This window comes from Dreissena polymorpha, chromosome 11, assembly GCF_020536995.1.
Source record: "Dreissena polymorpha isolate Duluth1 chromosome 11, UMN_Dpol_1.0, whole genome shotgun sequence".
Classification (NCBI taxonomy): domain Eukaryota; kingdom Metazoa; phylum Mollusca; class Bivalvia; order Myida; family Dreissenidae; genus Dreissena; species Dreissena polymorpha.
Genome location: NC_068365.1, coordinates 33,613,506 through 33,637,348, shown reverse-complemented (window position 1 = coordinate 33,637,348; position 23,843 = coordinate 33,613,506). Strand labels below are relative to the sequence as shown.

Sequence of the window (23,843 nt, the reverse complement as noted above, 5' to 3'; positions counted from 1 at the left end):
GATATTCAGATAACTCTCATATCTTGCAGGTCAACATGACTTTCACGGACGAGTATATGTCTCACAAAGAGTGGTCACTAGAGGAAGTGACGTCAGAACTTTCTATCACGACTTACGCATGCTGTCCAGAAAAGTATCAGCACGCGCTGTTCAAATTTCGTTTTAAGGTGATTTGCTACCATCTCATTTTTCGAAAAGAAAAAGATCATCCCACACATTAAGCAGTAACCTATATATTATGTGGAAGGAACTGTTATTCAATGCTATGTGAAACATACCTTTCAATTGGTTATGAATCACCAATAGGATTGACCATTCTACGGCAGTGGCTTCAGCTTCAAGCATTGATTAGTATTGCCATTTATTGCACTTAGTATTTGGTCATTTGCAGTAAATAAAATTACTAGGATGGTAACAAGATTTCTCTCATTATTATGTTTCTGCAGTTTATTTTGTCGATGTTTACAACCAAATGCATTTAATTCACTAATACGGTATTTTTGTTAATTTTTCGAAGTCATCATATCGTAAATTATTTGTATTTGCTTCTACGTTTTCCTTTTCAGGCGTGCATTTTATTTTGATTTATTTTAAGAGGATCAAATGTAAAGGAATCTTAGACCCTTGAAGTTTATGCAGTATTATCAGACTGAATATCGTGTGTACTCTGATGAGCCCAATCGACGTTGATCCATTAGTTTGAACGACCAGCATGCCCTCGTGATGAAACTAACGATTTCGTTATGCTCATGTTTAACTTTGTGTTTTTTTCTGATTTCAGCGCAACACGGTGTACTACATGCAGGTGTTTTTACTTCCCGGTGTCATACTAGCCCTACTCGTGCCATTTCAGTTCTTGCTGCCACCGGATTCAAAAGAAAGGCTAACATTAGGTAAGGTCACAGACATAACATTTTTTATAACACTGAGTTATACAGATAGTACCTTAAGCTGTGACATAATAGGATACAAATACTTTCATCTTAGGAATTAGTAAGGCTTTATCCATGGATGAGTTATATGGATTCCATATGCGCTATAGATTTTATGTCATTTCGTTTCAAAATCAGAGAAGGCCGCTATAGACCTGTGTTCATTTAATACATGTCGAACTTATGTTTCTATAAGAAATAACAGACCAATTATATATTTACTCTGGTATGTGATTAATACATAAAAAATAGACACTTCAGCTGCACCAACGAACACGCAAACACACAAACGTATACGCTCGAAGTTAAGAACATTTAATTATGTGATTAATGGTATAACTGCAATCAACCTTCTTTTTTTCAGGGTCTTGCCTATTGTTGGGATGCATATTAATGATTACCCTAATACAGAGTTACCTGCCGGATGCACACCCGACACTTCCATACTTAGGTAAGTAAATGAGTCGTGTTCTGAGAAAACTGGGAATAATGCATGTGCGTAAAATGTCGTCCCAGATTAGCCTGTGCAGTCCGCACAGGCTAATCAGGGACGACACTTTCCGCTTTTATGAAATTTGCGGTTTCAATGAAGTCCGTCCTTACCGAAAAGCAAGTGTTGGCGGATTGCACAGGCTAATCTGGGACGATACTTTACGCACATGCATATTGCCAAATTTTCACAGGACAAGACACAAATAATAAAGTTTATTGAGAATGTGAGCATACCATGAATATATATTAGTACTTTAATGCGTCTAATAAATCCGTTTACATAGAAACGTGGATCTATATCTAGAAAATACAATTTTCGAAAATATAATGCATTCGTATACAGGCATGAGGAACGCCCTAATTAAAAGTTTTGTTTTTGTTTCCTTACAGTTATTCGCAACTCTATAGATGCATGATACTAGACTCGCGCATTTTGCAAAATGATTAACCCATTTATGCCTAATGGACTTTCTCATCCTTCTAAATTAGATCAATTTATTTCCAAAATTTGGGGTGTCTAGAATATTAATTGCTATATTTAGAATATTTCTTACAGAAATTCCTTTAAGCAAACAGCGCAGGCCCTTATGAGACGCCGCATCATGCGGCGTCTCATTTGAGTCGACGCTGTTTGCAAAGGCCTTTTTTCTAGACGCTAGGCATAAATGGTTTAAGAGTGTTCAATCGATGGCGTAGATACGAAATTGCAATAAAAAAGCTCGTATAAGATCAAATTAAAAACCATTTCCCATTTAAAGGTCAGATTATGAGACATTTTTCAAGCTACTGAATTTCATCTAAATTACAAGACATGCCCAATTCTTCTTTTAGTGCTTTACCACAGTGTGACCTTGGTATGGGTGACAATTGTCCCATAATTTTATTATGCGCCATTGGTAATAAAGCGAAAACCTATCCCTTTCTTTTAGTTGAATACTACTTTTTGAACCCAGATACGGGTAGCCCTTTTCCCATATGTGTCATTGGCAATGAAACACAAAACCTGTTCCTTTATTTCAGTGCAATACTATGGCGTGACATTGATATGGGTTTCTATTTCTATCATATGTACCATTGGTGTTGTAAACACACAAAGCCGGGGACGCCGGACAAGGAAAGTTCCAGAACTTGTGAAAAAGGTAGGCATATGTCTCTATAATTGTATGAAGTTAGCTCTCAAATATTTCAAATGATACAACTTTAAAATGTTTCAGTGGTAAAACTGTACTTTTTTAGCATACTGGCCCCATAAAATGACATTTAAATACTACGCCGCGCTCTTTGGTGGTCTGGTCATTTTGATTCCAGTTTTTTAAGCAACATGTGTATACAGTCAAATGACAAATATTCAAATTTAAAACTTATATAATGAGTTCTTTTTATTTCACTCAAAGAATACGCTACTATGGTTTGTTTCAATTTATTATAAGTTGAATTGAACACAGACGCTCTATTTCTCCCTTCTTTCAAGAACAATACGTTTATATTTTTGGATTGTTTCGCCGTTTTCACAGATATAGGTTACGCGTTTTCACAGATATAGGTTACGCATGCGCAATTAATTTCCTTCTATATTACATATAAAATAGTTGTTGTTCGATATCAATTTGTACCATGACCAAGCGTTTCAACACTATATCATCATACATCATTGGAAAGATAAATGCATAATCTTTTTAAAAAAAATGCATGCCATCAAATTCTATGTGTTGTAACTCAAAATATTCACCTTAGAATAGGCACACCAGTTTTGCCACATGAGGAGGCGACCATTTTTACTCAAATAGTATGACATACTTTCAAAGCCGGGAACCATCAACAGAAAAAGTAGAGCACAAAAATGGCTTGTTTTCTTATTGCTTACAAATATACCTTCAAATTAATACCAAAACGTACCATTTGCATTCTATTTTACAAATCAAAGGCAGCATTCACTGAACAATGTGTGCTATATATCAAATTGACTGCATGTAAATGTAACCCTGTAAACAGGAGTTCCGGTTTGGGGTTATGTGACCTATATGTTTAAATCCATTCTCCAAGCAGAGTTGTCGTTCCTTGCTCTCACATTACCCTGAGCAGGGCTCGAACTACTGACCCCTGGAGTCCTGAAATAAAAGTCTACCATTAAATCCACTCGGCCATCCGTCCTCAAACATTTAACGATGTTTTTATTTATTTATATAAGCATTCCTCATATGTTCACAAAATATAACGACAACAACAGAACTTTCCAAATTATTCAATCGTTTCACGTTGCAACGCTTTATAATTTCCATGTTTTCAAATCGTCAAAAGATTCATATAATAGATATTTTAGAGCATGGTAAATGTTCAGTACTACTATTTCCTCACAAATATCATAACTAAAACGAAAATTTGCGAACTACTTTTTTTAATCTTGTCAGTTTACCGAAACGTGAAAAGGCCCCTTTAATTCTTGATTTTTACAGGAGCTTTTTATATCAAATGTTTACATTTATCAATATAAAGCATTTAATGACAAACTTCAAAACATGCCAAATTCTGCGAAAAGGCCCCTTTAAGAGTTTACTCATGCAAGTGTTCAATACGCAAAATGCTAACGAGATTTTATTGATTATCTGAACAGATTTTCTTGAAGACGCTCAAGAAGCTGGTATGCCTCGGAGACGACGCCTACTACCCGCTTGAGGAGTCAGAGGCGGTCTCGCTACGCAGCCTCGAGAAACAGTCCGTCGTCACACATGCCGACAGCCCAAGAAACGCCGAGGAAACAAAGATGGAACGAGACATGGACGAGATCCTGCGGCACGTGACCACGCTCGTCATGCGCACAGCGGTGACTGACTCGCATTGCGACGCGCATGCGCAGTGGTACCAAGTGGCCATGGTGCTCGATCGCGTTATGTGTATCTTCTTCACGGCTATATTCGTGATATATACATGCGCTATTTTGGGATAGATATTGTTTTACACGTATGTTGTACAGTTCTCTTCATTTTCTATGTTCTTGTTAAGGTTGATTTGTTTGTGTAGTTTTAAAATGTTCAAATTCAATATCGAATATTTCAACTGCTTTTTGTATGGTGTCTTTATATGTTAAGTAAGCTGTTATGCTTCGTTTTGAACTGTGAAACATAGTTATGGTAATATTATAGATCTAGTTAAATATTTCACATTACATCGTTTCGAACGTGTTCAAGAGTAATATAACGTGCGATCATTTCATTTCAAAAATAAATCCTCAACATGAGATTGAAATACATTAATGACATATTTAGCATAATATTTAATATATTCTTGTCCTATACTATACAGTTGATAAAATTCATTTTGCAGATACGTGTAGTTATTAATTGTAAAGGCAACGCTTTAATTAACTTTTGCATTAAATACGTATAGAAAAATTGTTATGAATACAGAATTAATGCTTGCTATTAAAACTAAACGTATTAAATACATAATGTCATTTGCTTTTCTCGAAAGCAACATATGACCTGCCTTCCAGCACATCTGGAAGAATTTTCTATCCTTAAAAAAAATGAGAGAATAGTTACCGTTATGTGTAAATGTACATAATATCATAAAGTAGTTTCAAGTATGGTTCCGCAAGGGAAGGAAATAATGGGCAACAATAACTTACTTTCTTTATGTTCTATTCTTTGATGTTTTGCGTCAATAATAATAAGTTCCATTCTGATATACTTACAATGCAAAATTCTCTGGAACGTGCTCTATCGTAATGTACTGAACGCACGGAATGAAATCTTCATTGGCGTCAAAGCATCTACATTATTCTAAACGCATAAAGAACGTAACCCGATAAAGTAAAATTTAATCTTATTTCATTCAAGCCAAATGCAATTACAATTTGGTAATATGTATGTATTCAAAATTGTCATTTAATACAAAATTGAGTTTTTTACAAAAACGCTGCGTCCATCAATTTAATTTGAAATCAGTTTCCGGCCCAGCCAAAACGCAGCGACGAATCCGGCGACCCCAATAACGCTGTAAGACATTAGTCTGCATCTCTTGCACCCACTTGTGGTGTTGTCGTGTCTTGGAGTAACCTGCATATATGTAAGACACGTGGAGAATCTTTATAACATTAAATAAAGAGTCTGCAACTTAATCAGCAGAAACAACGGTGGGTCATTCTGCAACTTCACTAACTGTTAACTGAACTAGCTGTAACCAAGGTATGTCATCCTGCAACTGAACTAGCTGTAAACAATATGTCATCCTGGAACCGAACAAGCTGTAACCAATGTGCATTTTGTGTTTGTCATTCGAAGAATTTGTTTGATGAGAAAATTGTGCGTGAATTTCATATACATATTATCTGCAAATGTTAAATTGTAATTTAAATATGCGCCCTGACACAATAAAATAATTATATTCAATTTTAAGCGACTTAATAAAATATGAAATAATATGCGATTTAGCTAAAATTAAGTAAATTACATCATGTTATTGTATTATATTCTAAAAGTCGTTCTTAATTATAAATTCGAAACGTTACCTCATAATACCGAATGTAATGATATGTCTTGTCGGCTATATCGAAGATGGCAGACTTCTTCTCGGAGTCCTCATCTTTATTCGGCGCCACTACGTCATATACAACATTTTTTCCTTCATGATTCTCTGTACCAAGTCGCTGTTTTTTATCCACCCAACTACCTTCGAAAGGAATGTCGTCATGTTTATACCAGAACCTCCCGTGGTTGTTTTTGTTCACCACAGGAATCGTGGGATCTGTTTCTGACAAAGACAATTGTTTGCATTGGCAACTTTCACACATATCCATTATTGAGACTTCGCAAAGTATGTCCTGTAAGAACGGTACGCCGTTCTATAATGTAATTCAGTGCGTAATTTTTCCCAAAAGTGAATAATACTAGCTTTGTAATAGGGTTCACGAATTTGCCTGCATCTTTGCTGAAGCAAATGTGGCTATGGTAACGACGTCTTCAACGTCACAATTTTGATGACGTTATAATGTGAAGAAATTTTTATGACGTCAAGCTTCCGGTGAATTTATGTGACATGTGAGGCATCACGTCAAATAAATCAATCTCTCAACACGTATTGTTATGGAACAACGTCATGACATCCAGTTTTCGATGGCATTAACGTATCGCGTCAGTTACATCAAGCCTTATCACGTTTGGTAAAGCTCGCTTTGATATCTTAAAAATAACATATGTAAACAACTTTGGAAACAAAATGTTGAAATGAAAAAAACCAAACATCGCTTTTAATATTGGTCAGCGGCATATTAAGTTGTCTTGAGAATCAAGAATCAGTGTGTTACATCTGATACACATTGATTCATATCGATGCTATATTTAAAGTGAGATTTTTCTTGGATTTTATGCAATCATGTAAACAGTTTAAAGACAATAACATATCATACCTTTTTTCATGTTAAAATAAGAATCGAATTTGTATAATAATGCATCGGCAACATAGCAACGTAATAAATACCAATATTTAAATATAAAATAAATGAAAATAACTGCAGTCATCAATATATTACATTTCAACACGATTATATTACAACTGTCAACTTATTAATTTAATAACATAGAATCTTCTGATCTACAATTAATTTGTTTTAGGACCAAATTTGTGTCACTTGTCAGCTTTGGAGATAATAAAAAAAGGACTTGAACACAGATTTTGGTATTTCTTAAGTTGTTTATTAAATGTTTTAAATTAATACATTTAGGCCTAAACAGCAGAATAAAAGGGCGCCATAATAATACAAATATCAGAAGTTTATAGACATAGAAAACAAAACAAAACAAAAACTTAAAGGGGCCGTCCAACAGATTTTGTATGTATTGAAGCATGTCATTAAATGCTTTATATTGATACATTTAAACATTTGACCTAAAAATCTCCAGTAAAAAAAACAAGAATACAATTTAAGAAAAGGAAAAAAAGTAACACTCAACAGGGCTCGAACCACTGACCCCTGCACCCGATTGTATAAACAGTTAAACCGGCGGTTAACCACATACCGGCGGTTAAAAGTCGGTAACATGTTGGTTACTGGTCGGTAAGCGTTTGTATAAAATTTGGTTAGTTATACCGATCGGTTAAAACCCAGTTAAAACATACCCTGCTTCCCTAGGTGGGTGAGTACAAGTTACCGAGAGGTAACTTACACAAAATGGCCGCGGCGCGCGACATAATAAAAGCCAACCATCTACGACCTTCACAATTTCGACGAGAAACAACAAATTGCAGCGACTGACCTTTTATTTGACTTAATTTACAGAGCAATACGATTTCCGACTTCGGACGACGAATTTAAGGACGCACAGAACGTGTTTCTTATATTCTGTTATGGGTATGCCGTGTGTGATCCGATGCATCAATGGCGCCCATGTTAAAATCATTTCTCCGAGAACAGGGAACAACAAAAGTACAAACTAAAAACAAAACACGTTCGAACTAGTATCTTACCTTTAATAATCCTTTAAAATCCATAAAAAATCCATTAAATTCAATAATGACGAGTTTGCCTCAAGGGTCTTTGATAATTATTTTAGCATAGTTAAATAAAGACCCTTATGCCATCATATCATTATATTCAAATGAGAACTCAATAAAATTCTTTTTCGTCACACGCTACGTCATGTACTCTATGTACATTACTGCTGTTAAAATGAATCAAATGTGTCGTGTTCTGAGAAAAAATTGGCATTATGCATGTGCTTAAAGTGTCGTCCCATATTAGCCTGTGCAGTTCGCACAGGCTAATCAGGGACGACACTTTCCGCTTTAATAACATTTTTTGTTAAAATGAAGTCCCTTCTTAGCAAATATCAATTTTTGGCGGAAAGTTTGTCCCTGGTCATTTTGATGAACTCATAGTTAAAATTTACACTTTATTTTATTGTGAATTCATTTGTAAATGAATTTGATAACAAAAATACATGTCGCTGTTTATAAGCGTGACACTTCGCGCAAAAATTACGTCATTAGAAAATGCATTGTGGGAATGTTTTGGTTAAAGTTACCGGTGGTTAAATTCCACTATGCGCGGTTAGGTTACTTTGCGGTTTATCGTGTTTATACAATCGAGTTACCTTGAAGGTTGCTATACCTGAATAACCGCAAACTTACAAAGCTTTGAATGTTACCGAGCGGTAACTTTAACCAGCGTTTATACAATCGGGTGCTGGAGTCCTGGAGTAAACAGTCTCCCGCCTAAGCCACTCGACCATAAGTGCTCATGCTCAGAGCGGATGTATTTTTTACCTATATAAGCAATCCTCGTAGTTTCCCAAAATACAACTACAACAACAGAACTTTCCAAGTTATTCAATCGTTTGGCGTCGCACGACGCTTTATAATTTTCAGGTTTTCAAATAGTCAAAAGATGCATATAATGGATATTTAAGAGCATGGTAAATGGTCAGTAATAATTACTATTCCCTCAAAAATATCATAACTAAAACGAAAATGTGCGAATCTGAAACAAGTCTTTTTAATTTTGTAAATTTACCAAAACGTTGGACGGCCCATTTGATATTAGTATGGCACGAATGAGTGACCTTTGGATTGAAGGCCTTCAACATAATCACTCGAATATACGGCATGTTACAATTGCACATCATTTAATACTTTAAAATAAGGAAAGAGATCCGTGTGTTGCCACAAAATATAACGACACAAACAGAAACACTGAATCGTTATTCAATCGTTGTGCGTGTGTAACGTTAAATGTAATTGCTAATATTTCAATATTTCGCATGATGAATATTAAAAAACGACAGTGTATTTTAAGTCAATTTCGTGAGCGTTTTTTCTCTCCCTAATTCATTTTGTTCATCTGTTTAATATGTGACAAAAAGTTGGAAAAATTCATTTCAACTATGTGTCAACAAGGACATGACAAGAGCCGGATGAAGCACCATGAGGGCCCATAGGCAGTGAAACTGTTGAGGCCCACGCCCGCTCGGCCTAGTGCCTACTGGTACGCCAGTGCCCAATAAATTTCATAAGTTTAAATAAGCCTACATGTTCCAAGTCGTGGAAGACATGAAATGTGGCAATCACCTTTTGTATATATAAATGCCGTTATATAATACCGTAATGAACATGTTGAACATGAACATGAAATCACCAGCACAACAACACTGATTTGCAAATAATGAATGATTTTCACTTGGTAAGACAAGGTCAAGTCTTTTAACTTTAAACTGAACATAACGTTGATATAAAAAAAAAGTTGACTTTTTCAAGAGATTTTATAAGGCTAAGTAAGAAATTAAACAAATAATATCGTCACGGTACCATCTGTCTCTAAAAGTCGCGGGCCCATAAGGCATTTCCCTCTTCTGCTCAATCGGTAATCCAGGACTGTCTGAAACCTGGTAAGATTTCTCCCAAAAGCTCATGAAAAGATTGAGGTTGTGTCGTCCTTGTGCAAAACTATCGGTATGATTTCGAACATTTGAAAGTTCACAATCTCTGCGTTGCTGTAAACATTTGTGATTCACGTGTTGTGACGTCCTTTCCAATAAACTTGTTTTAAATTTATAAATTAAAAAGCTTAATTTTATTATATAACACATTTTTATTAATCAATACATTAATAGTTTTGGAAGAAATAGTTTACGAGTTATTGTTAATACACTTAAACAATTATTCTCTTCATTGGAGCTATCCCTTAAGGTAGTGAATCGCTCAGTGATGAGAATCGATAACGCAATTCGCCATTCGTGTTAAAATGAGTACGCAAATTTGACGTCATCAAAAATTGTGTAGGAGGAGAAAATGGCACAACCAGCGACTGCGAGAATTCAGCCGAAGAAACAAACGTTGGAAGATGCGTATTCGCCCCCAGCCAACTTTCTTGAAATAGACGTGCTTGATCCGGAAACACATGGTGTTGCTAAGAAAAGATACACAGATTATGAAGTCAGAATACGGGTAAGATATGTAAATTTACAAAACCGGAAGTGTGATTGTTGTGAAAGAAATCGCAATAAAAACTATAGGGTATAAATGTTTACATTAAAAAAACGTTTTATTATGCAAAAACTGATTGTCAGTTCAAAATGTGTGCAGGTAATACTCAACAATTGCCTTAAATGATATATCTTATGATAATCTTGTATTGAGATTTGTTTAAAATTTGATAAACATACAAATGTTATGTTACTGTCAGCTTTCAGTTTCATCCTATTGAATAGCAATTAAGTCAGATCAAATGCTTACCTGCATAGAATACGCATGTAAATGTTCCTCTTACATATTTCATTTAATGATCAAACCAAGATACAGATAAAATCTAGTTGCAATAATCCTACTCCCAGCTATTGACCCTCTGGGTCGCTGGGAGTTGCAACTGATTACTGCATATTCCATGGGAAGTCTCCAGCTCGAAATCGGGGCAGTAGTTTAACCAATATTAGCAGCATAAATTATTTTCTGGCATAAATAAACACAAACAGATTATATATATATCACTTAATATGCGCAAATTAAAACAACTTCCGTGATGTGGTGCACAGGTACTTGAAAAAAAATGTTTGGTCCTTATATATATCATAAGAGTAAAGGTATCCAACGATGATTTCCAGTGCTCCAGCTAGCAATAAATAGAGGGGCGCTGCGCCCCTCTGAAATTTGTCCCCTTAAAAAGCGCCCCTCTATTTTTCTGACAAATGCCCTTTTGATCTCTAAATATCTGCTTTCATGCCGTATAAATCGCCAGAAACATCGACATGAATACACAGATAACACCATTACATGACCGCCTGGGGTGTATTAAGTCAACACATTGTGAACAAACAAGCCCCAAGGGCATGGTTTGTTATCAGATCACTAATAAGCCTTTTGTTGCAGACGATAGTAACATGCTGTGAAAGATAATCTCTGAGGTCACGCTTGGTTAGGCACAATCACACTCGAATGAAATCAAAATCAGCACTATTGATTTTTTTAACTTCTGAATTCTTTGGCTATAATTTGTTTGCAAAAATAGTGATTTTTAATTCAAAATACCTATTAACATTTGAAAATTAATCATCTTTTTTTAAATGCGAATATGCGGTTAATTCTTAGTCCGAAATTACCGCATGAAAAACATATTTGTGTTTGGATTTTATTTCTGAACTTTAAAACACTGTCTGTCCCCAATCATGATGAATTTTAACATGAATAGGGGCAGATAGTTGTTAATTCAACAAACAATGAACTTGTTTGGAAGGAGGATTTATCACTCTGCAAGTAAAATGTAATGTTGATATTGTCATATATTTTCGCGACCTAACGAAACTGTCAACGTTGTTGACATAAGTTGAAATAACGTGTTGTGAAATAAATATATCCTATTATTAACAATAACAATGTTTCATTTTAATCTCCAGACTAGATGCTACTTAATAGTGACATTGATCATTGTTTAGACTTTAAATTTGTCAATATAGATTTTTGTTTTAATTAATATTATTATTGTGGACAAACATTGGCTCAAAGTTATTTAAAGCAACGAATTTAAGTAGTGACAGTCACAACGTTTTTTTTGACCCAGTGAAACCCCTGAATTTTATTCACGTTTTCTTCATTTCATTTTCTTCTAAAAGGCCACTGATGCTGAAACTGGAACCTGAAAGATTAACATGCAGTTCAATGATGATAGGTGATAAAAAACACATAAAAATTCCCCCCCCCCCCCACACACACACACACCGGAAAGAAATATGATATCTACATATCTCTAATGCGTGTAGTCGGATGCTAGCCCATAGCGGTTAGGAAATTGGCCATTAAGTTGTTTTCCTTAACGCCAATGTAGATAGTAATATATTTATTGTAATTTCATTACACAAAATGAGGAACAGCATACAATTGGTGAAGTCATCCAATGCACTAGTGTTTACAATTAATAAGTATATAGTATAACCAAAGTATATACTTAAGTATATTTATAACCAAATGCCCTATTTTCCAAAATAACGCGTGAAATGTGCCCTTTTTGGGGAAGTTCCCCTCTATTTTGAAAAGCTGGCTGGAGCACTGATTTCACAGGTGTATTGAATAACACAATGCAACAGCATAAAAGATCAAACAATGCACACATATGTCGTTGTGGTTGCCAGCAGGAAGCGTCCATCTATGATAAAACACCTTTTATTTGATGAAAATCCACCAAGTATGTCCAAAACAGCTAAAAGTTTCACAAATATGACCCCAAAATCAACGTGTGTAATTCCGGACATCCAGCTGTCAGTAATGAATGAAGGCGATTTTCGGTCGATTTTTCACAATAAATTAAGAACATTGCTATAAAGTTCACGTACTTTTTTCATTTACTAAGTTTGCCTTTGAACATTGTCGTTCTTTAGTACCAGTTGAACGGTAAAAAGTCAGAAATTCAGAAGAAACAACACATTTAGTGTACTTTCAATTTCACGACCATCATTTTGAGGCAGAAATCGATGTTACAGACAGAAGACGTTTCCATTGGTTGAAAATAAAATTGGTAAACTTGTTCTGTAATTTAAGACTCATTCAAACAATCGATAACAAGATAAAATTTAGCGCGTTTCAACAATGACATGTATACTGTTTGAACTTGTAATATATAATAATTGCTGTATTTTCTACTTTTTCTGTGTATTTTTGTTCTGCCCTTACTACAGAACGATGTCTTTCGAAGGGAAATTTAGTAAATGAAAAAAGTACGTGGAGTTTATAGCAAAGTAACTGTTATTGTTTTATTGTGAAAAATCAACCAAAAATCGCCTTCATTCGTTACTGACAGCTGGACGTCCAGAATTACACACGTTGATTTTGGGGTCATATTTGTGAAACTTTCAGCTGTTTTGGACATACTTGGTGGATTTTCATCAAATAAAAGGTGTTTTATCATAGATGAACGCTTCCTGCTGGCAACCACAACGACATATGTGTGCATTGTTTGATCTTTCATGCTGTTGCATTGTGTTATTCAATACACCTGTGAAATCATCGTTGGATACCTTTACTCTAATTATATATAAAAGGACCAAAAAAATGTGTTCAAGTACCTGTAATGTGGTATGCTAGAATAATAATGATATTAATCCAAGTTTCAAACATGTTAATGGTTCATGAAAATGTGTAAGTTTTTGCAATGGAAAAAGCCAAGTATTCCGAAAATTCCAATTTCAAAACACCACTATTGATTATTTCCGGAATCCCCCGCAATATAGATCTCGTGTCTAATCAACCAATTGTAATACATCAACTTTTTATGTAACCTCCATAAGAAAGATCGAATCTGCAATTCAAAACTTTGACTTTCTGTTTGATAATGTTTTTTCATGAACATTTTGTTGTGAGCATTTATTCACAAACAACACACAAATTTATATCAATGGTAACAGCTATTGTGTTTGTTACGCTGTTTTAGGTTGATTGAATTCAAATTTATAGACAAACTTGAGACTTATTAATTTGAGATTGAATTTGGTTTAACCAGGAAGAATGCTGAGCTGTACATATACCCATAAAAGCTCAGAGCATTAAAAAAGAACTAAGATAAACTCTACCATACCATTCGAAAACAAATAAGTAAGGTCACCTTAGTCTTCATTGTTTTATTCTCACTCTTAGATTATTCATGTTTCCATTAAGGACTTACAATTATTACAGTCAGTTAAAACAGAAGTCATTCAGAGCAGCAAACCTTTTTTGTCAAATGCCTTTGGTTAATAATGATAAAGACCTCAAAATAAGCACGTCATTTACATTAGCAATCCAAAGCAAAAGTGTCAGTCTCATGAAAAGCCTTAGCAAGGTTTTCGACAAGGGCAAGTTTATTAAGAGTTTTACTAAGCTAAAAATGTGTAACACATTAGCTTGATGGTTAGTTAAAAATGCGTTAATCATTTCTATTAAATAAAGATAAATATTGCCATTGTCCTAAACACTAAATGAAATAGCAAACAAAACTTGCATTTAGTATTTATTGTCCCATACCGGTTTCACCGGAGGGGACTTATGGTTTGTGCTCTGTGTGTCAGCCTGTGAGTTTGTCACACTTTTCTGGATCCTGCGATAACTTTATAAGTTCTTCATATTTTTTCTCGAAACTTGAAACAAGATAGATGGCAATATGGACATCATGCACGTCATTTCATTTTATTCCTACGTCAAAAATTCTGGTTGCTATGGCAACAAATTAAAAAAAAATGGGCAATGGTGGAGCCGGTAGAGGACATATAGTGCTTCAATTTGCTTGGCAATAGTCTTTTTTTTGCATTGAGCTTTATTATATTAACAATTGTCCATTATTAAAAAATATGCTGTTCTCAGGTAAGAAATATTATTTTTTTGTTTCGCAATTCATTGTCAAAATGGTTTGCATGTAGTGAAGGATAATGCTCACAGAACACAGTGACATTGCAGCAAATGTATTTTTGAGAAGTCTTGAAGTCTATGATATAGGAATTAATCCAAAATTAAGTAATTGAAATACTCTTTGTCTCAACAAATAATGTTGTATAGAACTATGGCTTACGAACAACACTTGTGAACACAATTTGAGAGGGAAACATTTTTTTGGGATAACATTGACAATTTTAAATTTGTCATCAGCAAGAAATCTTCTACACATTTCATCCCAGGGTCATGCGTTCTTGATTATTTTCCCTTTACAAGCATGATACAGGAGTTTTATAATTGATCATTAGACAAACCTTAAATTGAACAAATTTCTATTTTAATTGGTTTTTTCCATTTTAATTTAACATTGATATAACTATTTTATTTTCAGACCAATTTACCTGTTTTTAAAGTAAAAGAATCAAGTGTACGCAGACGATATAGTGACTTTGAATGGTTACGGACTGAACTGGAACGAGACAGTAAGGTGAGTAGCTTAATTGATGTGTTTGAAATGCTTTGCCATCCAGTAAATCAAATGTTTTTTGGTATGTTCTTTTTTACAAATATTTTCTTTTGTAGAAACTATAATATGTACATTAAACTAAACAGCTTTGAAAATGATTACCTTTTTCAGATTTAATTGGTAATCCTTTTATGCTCAGCAAGTCAAAATTTGCTTGCAATTTTTAGTACAAAACTATAAATAAATTGTGTCATTATTGATACTCAACACCATGTCATATGTCTCACAACTAACGCTTTCATAGAGAATCGTCTGTCTTCATTACAATTGGTATGAATTGCTGGGCTTTTCATAGTTTTAAAACAATCAAGAAGTCAAAAGTGTGATTCTTAAATTCACATTTTTGAGTTTAGGTCTGATGTTCTTATTTGCTCTTCTTTGTATTCTTTAATGCATGATATTGATAATGTTGAATCCTACATTGTAAAAACTGTAGTTCAATCGCAAACTTCTAAATTGCAAAAGTCAAAGGAAAGCCCAGATATACCAAATACTATTCATCTGTATATGGGCCATGCTCTGTGAAATAAGGGCTAAATGCTTGAGCGTAAAGTCCATACAGGCTAATCAGGGACGACACTTTGTCTAAACTGAATTTTTGCTAGCAGAGACTCTTCAAACAAAAAAAATCATAAAAGCGGAATGTGTCATCACTGCTTAGCCTGTGTGAACTGCACAGGCCTATCTGGGAGGACACACTTTAACTTCATGCATTAAACCCCTTTTCACAGAGCAGGGCCCGAAAAGTCTTTCTGTTTTGCCATTACCTAGATTGTTGTTCCTCCACTGCCTGGTAAAGCATTTAAACGACAGTTGCCCTTCCGAGGGGATGATGGCATATTTGAGGATGAGTTCATAGAGGAGAGAAGAAAAGGACTCGAAGTATTTGTTAATAAGTAAGTCGAACCAAGCTGTACACATTGTATTGCATTGTATAATGCTTAGAGCAGCAATAATTTTATGGACAGTTAACACATTGATGAAATGAAGAAATATGCAATCCATTCTTAAAAGTTTTAATTGTACATAATGGTTAACTGATAACGTAAATTTTTCAAATGGGTTCGAGTTTAAAGTTGCTCTAAAAAATAATCAGCTACATGTACGTAGAATTATATCCTAATTATGATTCAGTTGGAGCTGTAGTGCTTAAAGGGACCACATGAATGTCAACTACTTAATACTCCAAAATGACTGCATCAATGATCGAAGTTACATCATGGGTATTAACACTCTGTGCTGTTAAGCAGACATTGTATAATACAATGTCGCATAACACATCATTCTTGTGTGCAATGAAGCTAGAAAAATGCACACACAACTGGATTCATTCACAGAAGTTAGGTTATTATAGGAAATATATTGACTACCATGAAGACAACGCTTTTACTAATATGTAGGTATGAACACAGCTGCCAACTTAACAATCCTTTTAAATATTACAAAGCGCATCAGCCATTTTTATAACTATCACTTGTAGATAAAACAGTTTAGCATTATTTGTACCTACATATTAGAGTGTTTTTTTTTACAGTGGTGGAGATCTAGAAAGCACTTATTGGGATCTATGAACGATAACTTATTTAGTCAACTATATTACTGCTCCTTATAAAGAATATAAATAAGACCTTGGTTATACATGTATTTTTAATCACAAAAATGTGCCAGCTTTGAAAATTGTTGCTAGCCATTTTGCTATTTTAATTTGCTTTTGCAAGCTTACTTGTCTAATTTACAGCAGTGGTGTTTAATGATTTATTATCTTTCATACCAGTCTAAAATCATTGGACGATGTGTCACGCGAAAGAACTAGGTCGTTATCTCCAAGGTCACACTTTGCATTCAAAGGTCAAAAATGGCCATAAATGAGCTTGTCTGGGCCATAAATATGTCATTCATTGAAAGATTTTAAAATCATTTGGCTCATTTGTTCATCATCATTGGACGGGATGTCGCACTTAAGAATTACGTTGATATCTCCAAGGTCAAAGCCACACTTTCGAGTTCAAAGGTCAAAAATGGCCATAAATAAGCTTGTCTGGGCCATAACTATGTCGTTCATTGAAAGATTTTAAAATCATTTGGCACATTTGTTCATCATCATTGGACGGGGTGTCACACTAAAGAATTACGTTGATATCTCCAAGGTCAAGGCCACACTTTGAGTTCAAAGGTAAAAAATGGCCATAAATGAGCTTGTTTGGGCCATAACTATGTCGTTCATTGTGAGATTTAAAAATCATTTCGCACATTTGTTCACCATCATTGGACAGTGTGTCGCATGAAATAATTAAGCCGATATCTCCAAGGTCAAGGTCACATTTTGAGTTCAAAGGTCAAAAATTGCCATAAATGAGCTTGTTTCGGACCATAACTATGTCGTTCATTGTGAGATTTTAAAATCATTGGGCACATTTGTTCACCATTATTGGACAGTGTGTCGCTTGAAAGAATTGCGTCAATATATCCAAGGTCAAGGTGACACTTTTAGTTCAAAGGTCAAAGATGGATATAAATGATCTTGTCCGGGCCATTACCATGTCATTCATTATGAGATTTCAAAATGACTTTGTACATTAATTTTGTTCACAGTCATTGGACGGCATTTTATGTGAAAGAATTCAAGAGTTCAAAGGTCAAAATAGCTTTAAATGATAATGGCATAATAATTCTTAAAAATCGCCATAAATTAGATTCTCTTGTTTTGTGAAGACAGCATGCAAAATAGTCTGTGTCAATGCCGCACATGGGGGTATACATTTTGTCTGTGACAAAGCCCTTATTTATCTATGATTTTTATTTATTAATTTCATGTGTTGCAGGGTGGCAGGACACCCGTTGGCCCAGAACGAGAAATGTCTACACATGTTCCTGCAAGAACCAGTTATAGATAAAAACTATGTGCCAGGCAAAATCAGAACAACCTAACCTCTCACCCCACCCACCCAGCCTAAATGTACACAGCTTTGTGGTATCATTTTATAACTCAAATACAATAGGTTACTTTAAGTAAGGCCTAAAAACCTGTGTTTGGGGCAATACATTTAACAAAAATAACAGGTCATCAATCTAAAGATTTTTGCAAAAATCGTTTTTTATAAATTCTGTATTTGTCTGGAATATGTATAAATATTTTTGCATTACTTAATTCAAGTTTGACTGTACTTAATTTCAAAAACTTGTCTGTAGCACAAAACATTGGGCCACATTTGTTCTTAATGTCACTGTTTTGTGTATAGGGACATATTGTTTTGTGTATTATTGTGATATAATGTTTTGTCGGATTTTCTATATACATTTTGTATATTAATGTTCAAAATGAAGTTTGCCATTTTATATAATGTAGGTGCATGTGAAAATAGTGAAATGCATGTGACTTTGTTGAAATAAGGTGCTTCAATATTCTTATTTTTCTTAAAATAATGGAAATATAATTCAATAAAGTCATTGGGGATTCATTATTTTCTCTTTTTGCTTTTATAGGCAATTTCTTAATGCAAGGACCATTATTATTAAATACGTGTATTGCAAAGCCCTTGATTGCATTGGATTTTTTAATTGAACATGTATAATGCCCCTCATCCTATATTTATAAATTCCCCATTTCAGAGCTGCATCATTTATTACAAAATTATGTTTACTCAACATTTATTTATGAACATACATTACATACATTAGTCAACTTACTTTTTGATGCTGTGTATAATGTGTTAAAGACTTGATTCTGTTTGTAGTCAGTTACTATTTAACAATACAAGAAATTGAGTTGTTGAATTCTCAAACCAATCAGAGGTGTAGAATTCTGTTAAGCGATATTCTCATATATTCAATAAGTTTCTGCAATATTTTCTTCGATGTTTCTTGATATTTAAATCAAAACATTTGTATTTTCTTTACTGTTTAGTTTAAACTGTTTACTAACCTGTTTGATTTTCCTTTCTTATTCTGTTTCTATTTCCTTTTTTAAACATACCACAAATGAATTTATGTAGACAACCTTGTCGTTGTCTATTGTGTCATTTATTGTCCACTACCGGTTTCACCGGAGGGGACTTATGGTTTGCGCTTTGTCTGTCAGTCTGTAAGTCACACTTTTCTGGATCCTGCGATAACTTTTAAAGTTCTGAATAATTTTTTTCATGAAACTTGAAAACTGGATAGATGGTAATATGGACATTATGCAAGTCATTTCATTTTTTTTCTACGTCAAAAATTCTGGTTTCTATGGCAACAAATAAACAAAAAATTCTGACAATGGTGGAATTTCTGACAATGGTGGAGCCGGTAGGGGACTATATTGCTTGTTATAAGTCTTGTTGTTTCTTTTTTACATTTGCATAAGGTGAATGTGACATTGTTAATTATTTAAGGGGTTTTATTACAAAATTGATTATTTTTCTCCACCGAAATGTAAACTAATAGTTTTAAGTAATAAAGAAGACATAAAACTGCCCTGTGAGTTAATAGGCATGATAGTGTAAGTGTTACAGTATCATTCACAAACAATTATGTTTGATATATTGTATTACACAGCATAATTTCTAATAAGCTGTGAAAAGAATGCAACCTAGAACCATATTTTCTCTGGCAAAATGCGTTATGTACTTGTTTGGGCACTTTGTTTGATGAAATAGAATCTATCCACAAACTGGCATATTGACTGAATGTTTTCCAAAATGTTGTCACACATTCCAAAAGTAGTTGGGAATGTTATAACTTAAAGAAACTGCAAACGAAATATATTTTAAATGATTTGTCGTTGATAAAGAATCATGGGAAAATTCGTAAATAAGCTTTTTAACTTAACACATAAAAACGAATGCTAACACAATTTTTTTTATATAAAACCACTTTGTCGAGTTTGAAGCATAACAGACTTAACCCTTTCAGTGCGGGAACCGAATTTTTAAGGCCTTTGCAAACAGTTTGGATCCAGATGAGACGCCACAGAACGTGGCGTCTCATCTGGATCCAAACTGTTTGCTATTCTGATAGTATTCTTTGCAAAAAAATCCAAGAAAATGCTAATTTCTGCAGACGACATTTTAGCAGACGACAAATTTCCCAGCATGCAAAGGGTTAAACTCCTATCGAACTGGACACATGACCCTATGAAGGCAGCTTGAGGCAGCTTCTTTTATGTTTTTCTTTAGTAATCTGATCTAATAAATTTAGTGATAAATAATTATGATAAAGGATTAATTAGTCTCTTGAAGCCACTTAGTCACTTATGACATCTACCAAATGAACTTTAAGTGTTATGGGTCGTGCATACTTGTAAAGTTGGTGTAAAGTTCTCCTGGAAATACAAAGTTCAGTTTTGCGAACTACAATTGGCACAAGTGCAAAACAAAACTTTGCTTTAGCTGTTGATAATTGAAATGTTTATGTTTAGATATGAAATTGAAGCATTGAAGCATCAACTTATGAATAACATAACATTTGGCAAAATACAGAAATGTATGCATCTTGATGAAAATACTTTAAATGAACTTCAATAGTGTTTAATAATTGGAAGGGTGTATGTGTCAAGATATAAATATATGCAGAATTTGATCCAGACAATGTTATTTCAGAATAAACCAAACCTTGACCAATATTCCCAAGCCTTTAAATTTCTCAAGTAAGTTTGCAAAGTACTGACTCACTGATTTTTTATTATCTTTTTTAATATTGGTTGTTTTGTTATAGTCTTTTTTCCATCAAAAATTCATTTCTTGAAATATTTTGTTAAAATAATGTTATCTTAGACAAAAGATTGTAAATGTCAGGTTATTTCAATCATGTTTAGGGTTAATAATGAAAAAAGAATTATATGTTCAATAACTTAATATTTAGACTTCTGAAACATGATTTTAAGAGGTCTTGATATAGCAATATATTGCATGTCGTCAGGGGAGACTAACCCTGTAGAGTGGAGGTCATCCAATACTTATTTGTCTTGACTTGGTTACATAGGAAATTGTTACACTAGATCATTTTGTTTGTTCACGGATTCGTACAAAAATGCAATTGGGATACTTGACTAGTAGACAGTTGTCAATCAAGGTTTGAGTTCTCAAAGTGTGGGTTTAGATTTGTTTTGATAAATAAAAACACTTGATTACATAATCCGATTAAATAACTGTAAACACTTGGCCAATAAACTAACAGGAATTGCTATAGATTTCTGTCTCGTAGTAAATTCACTTTGACACCCTTACATCGAGAGTGTGTGTAATTTATGTAACATTTATTTTCTGTGTTGAAAATAGCTGATTTAATGTAAAAACTCGTATATTACATTTGTAAATGTAGTGAACAAATTTTTTATTTTGCATGATTGATAATGTTACGATTATATTTATATTACATTGTATTGTAATGTCTTGAAATTAATGTGTTTTGAAGAGGCTTGTGTTTCTGTAAGGAAGAATGTTTTTAGAAAATGTGACTTTCACTTAAAGTCCAAAAGTCATGATAGTGAAGTACTTTGAAGTTCAAAAATGTGTTATTGTTGTAAATAAATACATTATTAAGAACATTTTTCAGTTTTATAAATAGCCATTTTTGAAGTGACTGAAATTCAACCATTTACAGAAATACTTAACATCGAGAGCATGGGCTTTCCTTAGGCTATCTAAGGCTATTATGTGATATACCTCAAATTATGTTTCAGTTAATTGCACTGCTAGTTTTATGGTTTCACAAGCTGAATGACTTGCGTAATCAGAACAACACAAAATGTAGGTCATAATCTGAATTATTCCTCGATCACTTGAATTTATTAATTAAATATTTACATTTTATGCTATTTCTTTAAAGGAAACAATTTTGTACCATTGTTTAGCTATTGTGGTCAGTCCAAGTCCTTCGTCGTTTGTCATGCGGTGTCCACATTGAGCTCGTTCACACTCTAAAGGCCTTTTCTGTTTTGTCCAATATCTACGAAATTTAGTCAGGATATTTATCTTAACAATATCTAGGTCGCATGAGTCCATAAAATAGTCCACAAAGTCCAGTCTTCGAAATGCTGTATCCTGAATGCAGTCGAAGGCTTATTAAAAATTGCCCTCTTTTTATGATTGAAAGAAACTGACACCCGGGAATTACCTGAGACTCGGTCGCACTCGCCGGTGCTTTATCGAATTCCATTTGTGTTTTACTAAAATAATTTTAATTTCTGTATGGACTTGTGCTGCGTGGGCAGGAGAACCGAAGTACTAGGAGGAAACCCCACCTATCCAGTATGGTGACCACCAACCAAACTTGCACGCACTGGTAATGGGAATACAACCATCGAACACTACACAACCGGACAGCTAAAGGATGTTTTGGCATCCTGTGTGAGCCGACGAGCCGATGTACTTATAGACATTCAGAAAATACGGGCTTCATTATTTGACGGAGATGTCTGTGAAAATCAATGGTTGGCAATCAGCTTTGTCGGAGAAAGCTGGTTGGTATAGCAATTTATCAATTTTGCACATAGTTCATGAATGCTTCGTGCGCAAACGAACCCCTGATACAGTGTACTTTTGACCTTAACATCGCATTTGTCGTTCACACCAAGTTATACATTTATAAGAAATTAACAACTTAACTTTTATTAAACATATTTGCACTAATGTGAAGATGTATACAAAGTATCAATAAACGCTGTTCGTAATGAAGCTAACATCAAAACCTAGATTGTCAGAGATTTATGTGACTAGAATCGAAACTTGCAGACGATATTATTGCCCGAAAATATTGCAGCATGTTTTACAATTTAATATTGAAAAAAATTGTGTCATATATTCAAAAGCGTGCATACAGTAAAAAGTCAGTTATATAATATCCAATCGCTGCGTTTGATTTTATTTACACTGCTATTCTATTATCTTATGCAGCAATAAATTTTTTATGATTAAGTACTTATGTTAAATAAACAAAATAATAGATATGTCACATAATGTGATCTCAAAATCAAACTGATTTACAAAACGTCATCCAATCAGTAACGCCTTTGTAGTAGTAAGCATAAATTGATTTAACAAGTGTTGCCTTCATATAGCGAACAGTCGTCTCGCAAATAGCGGAACAAAATAATGTTTAACGATCAATATTTTTATTTGTGAGCGTTAACTCACAAATAATGCAGACCGAATTTTGCAAATCGGTATGCCTTAGCTACGCTAGGAACCGTAACCCGTGACTGCCTGTGTGGATAACTCCAGTAAAATTTAACAGACGACAGAATGCTAAAAGCGTCTGCTTTAAACAGCGCATCTGCCTGTTCTCACTGGTACAGTACATAGTGTGTATTTAACAGTTTGTAAGACAATGTTGGCCAGTCTAGTGTTTATCATTGAAACCTGTACATATTGGCTGCTTTCCGGGAGAACAGGGCTTAATGCATGTCAAATAAGAATAGCCTGTGCACACTGATTAGCTGTTTCAATGATTTGAAAAAAAAAACCAACACATCTCAACCTGTGTTTAAATACACTCTTTATAAATTTAAATGCGTTGTGGTCATTTCAAACTTGCGA

At 34.1% G+C, this 23,843-nt stretch overlaps 3 protein-coding genes across 6 annotated transcripts in view; 2 read left to right on the top strand and 1 right to left on the bottom strand.

The window, feature by feature from the left end:
- LOC127851400 (neuronal acetylcholine receptor subunit alpha-6-like) overlaps positions 1-5,812 on the top strand; it is a 46,614-nt gene extending 40,802 nt beyond the window's left edge. For all 4 annotated transcript variants that reach the window (XM_052385166.1, XM_052385167.1, XM_052385165.1 and 1 more), the window contains 5 exons: positions 30-167; positions 782-893; positions 1,297-1,383; positions 2,445-2,563; positions 4,036-5,812. In XM_052385166.1, coding sequence (XP_052241126.1) covers positions 30-167; positions 782-893; positions 1,297-1,383; positions 2,445-2,563; positions 4,036-4,368 — 789 coding nt within the window. In that variant the 3' untranslated portion in view covers positions 4,369-5,812. The remainder of the gene's footprint in view (positions 1-29; positions 168-781; positions 894-1,296; positions 1,384-2,444; positions 2,564-4,035) is intronic.
- LOC127851421 (uncharacterized) lies at positions 5,229-6,219 on the bottom strand. Its single transcript, XM_052385205.1, has 2 exons — positions 5,932-6,219; positions 5,229-5,479 (listed from the first exon to the last, which is right to left on the bottom strand). Exons 1-2 carry the CDS (start codon positions 6,217-6,219, stop codon positions 5,354-5,356), a joined length of 414 nt encoding a protein of 137 aa, XP_052241165.1. The 3' UTR covers positions 5,229-5,353.
- Positions 6,220-10,172: 3,953 nt separating this feature from the next.
- Positions 10,173-21,851, top strand: LOC127851416 (sorting nexin-12-like). The gene is made up of 4 exons (XM_052385198.1): positions 10,173-10,361; positions 15,196-15,291; positions 16,102-16,226; positions 18,153-21,851. The coding sequence occupies exons 1-4, from the start codon at positions 10,206-10,208 to the stop codon at positions 18,256-18,258; spliced, it is 483 nt and encodes a 160-aa protein (XP_052241158.1). The 5' UTR covers positions 10,173-10,205; the 3' UTR covers positions 18,259-21,851.
- The last annotated feature ends 1,992 nt before the right edge of the window (positions 21,852-23,843 follow it).

Bases quoted from the DNA above. Each gene is read 5' to 3' on its own strand.
- LOC127851421 (XM_052385205.1), bottom strand. From the start codon at position 6,219: ATGGATATGTGTGAAAGTTGCCAATGCAAACAATTGTCTTTGTCAGAA. The intron at 5,480-5,931 runs GTAACGTTTCGA...ACATATATGCAG, and splicing joins ATTACATTCGGTATTATGAG to GTTACTCCAAGACACGACAA.
- LOC127851416 (XM_052385198.1), top strand. From the start codon at position 10,206: ATGGCACAACCAGCGACTGCGAGAATTCAGCCGAAGAAACAAACGTTG. The intron at 10,362-15,195 runs GTAAGATATGTA...TTTTATTTTCAG, and splicing joins ATTATGAAGTCAGAATACGG to ACCAATTTACCTGTTTTTAA. The intron at 15,292-16,101 runs GTGAGTAGCTTA...GCCATTACCTAG, and splicing joins AACTGGAACGAGACAGTAAG to ATTGTTGTTCCTCCACTGCC.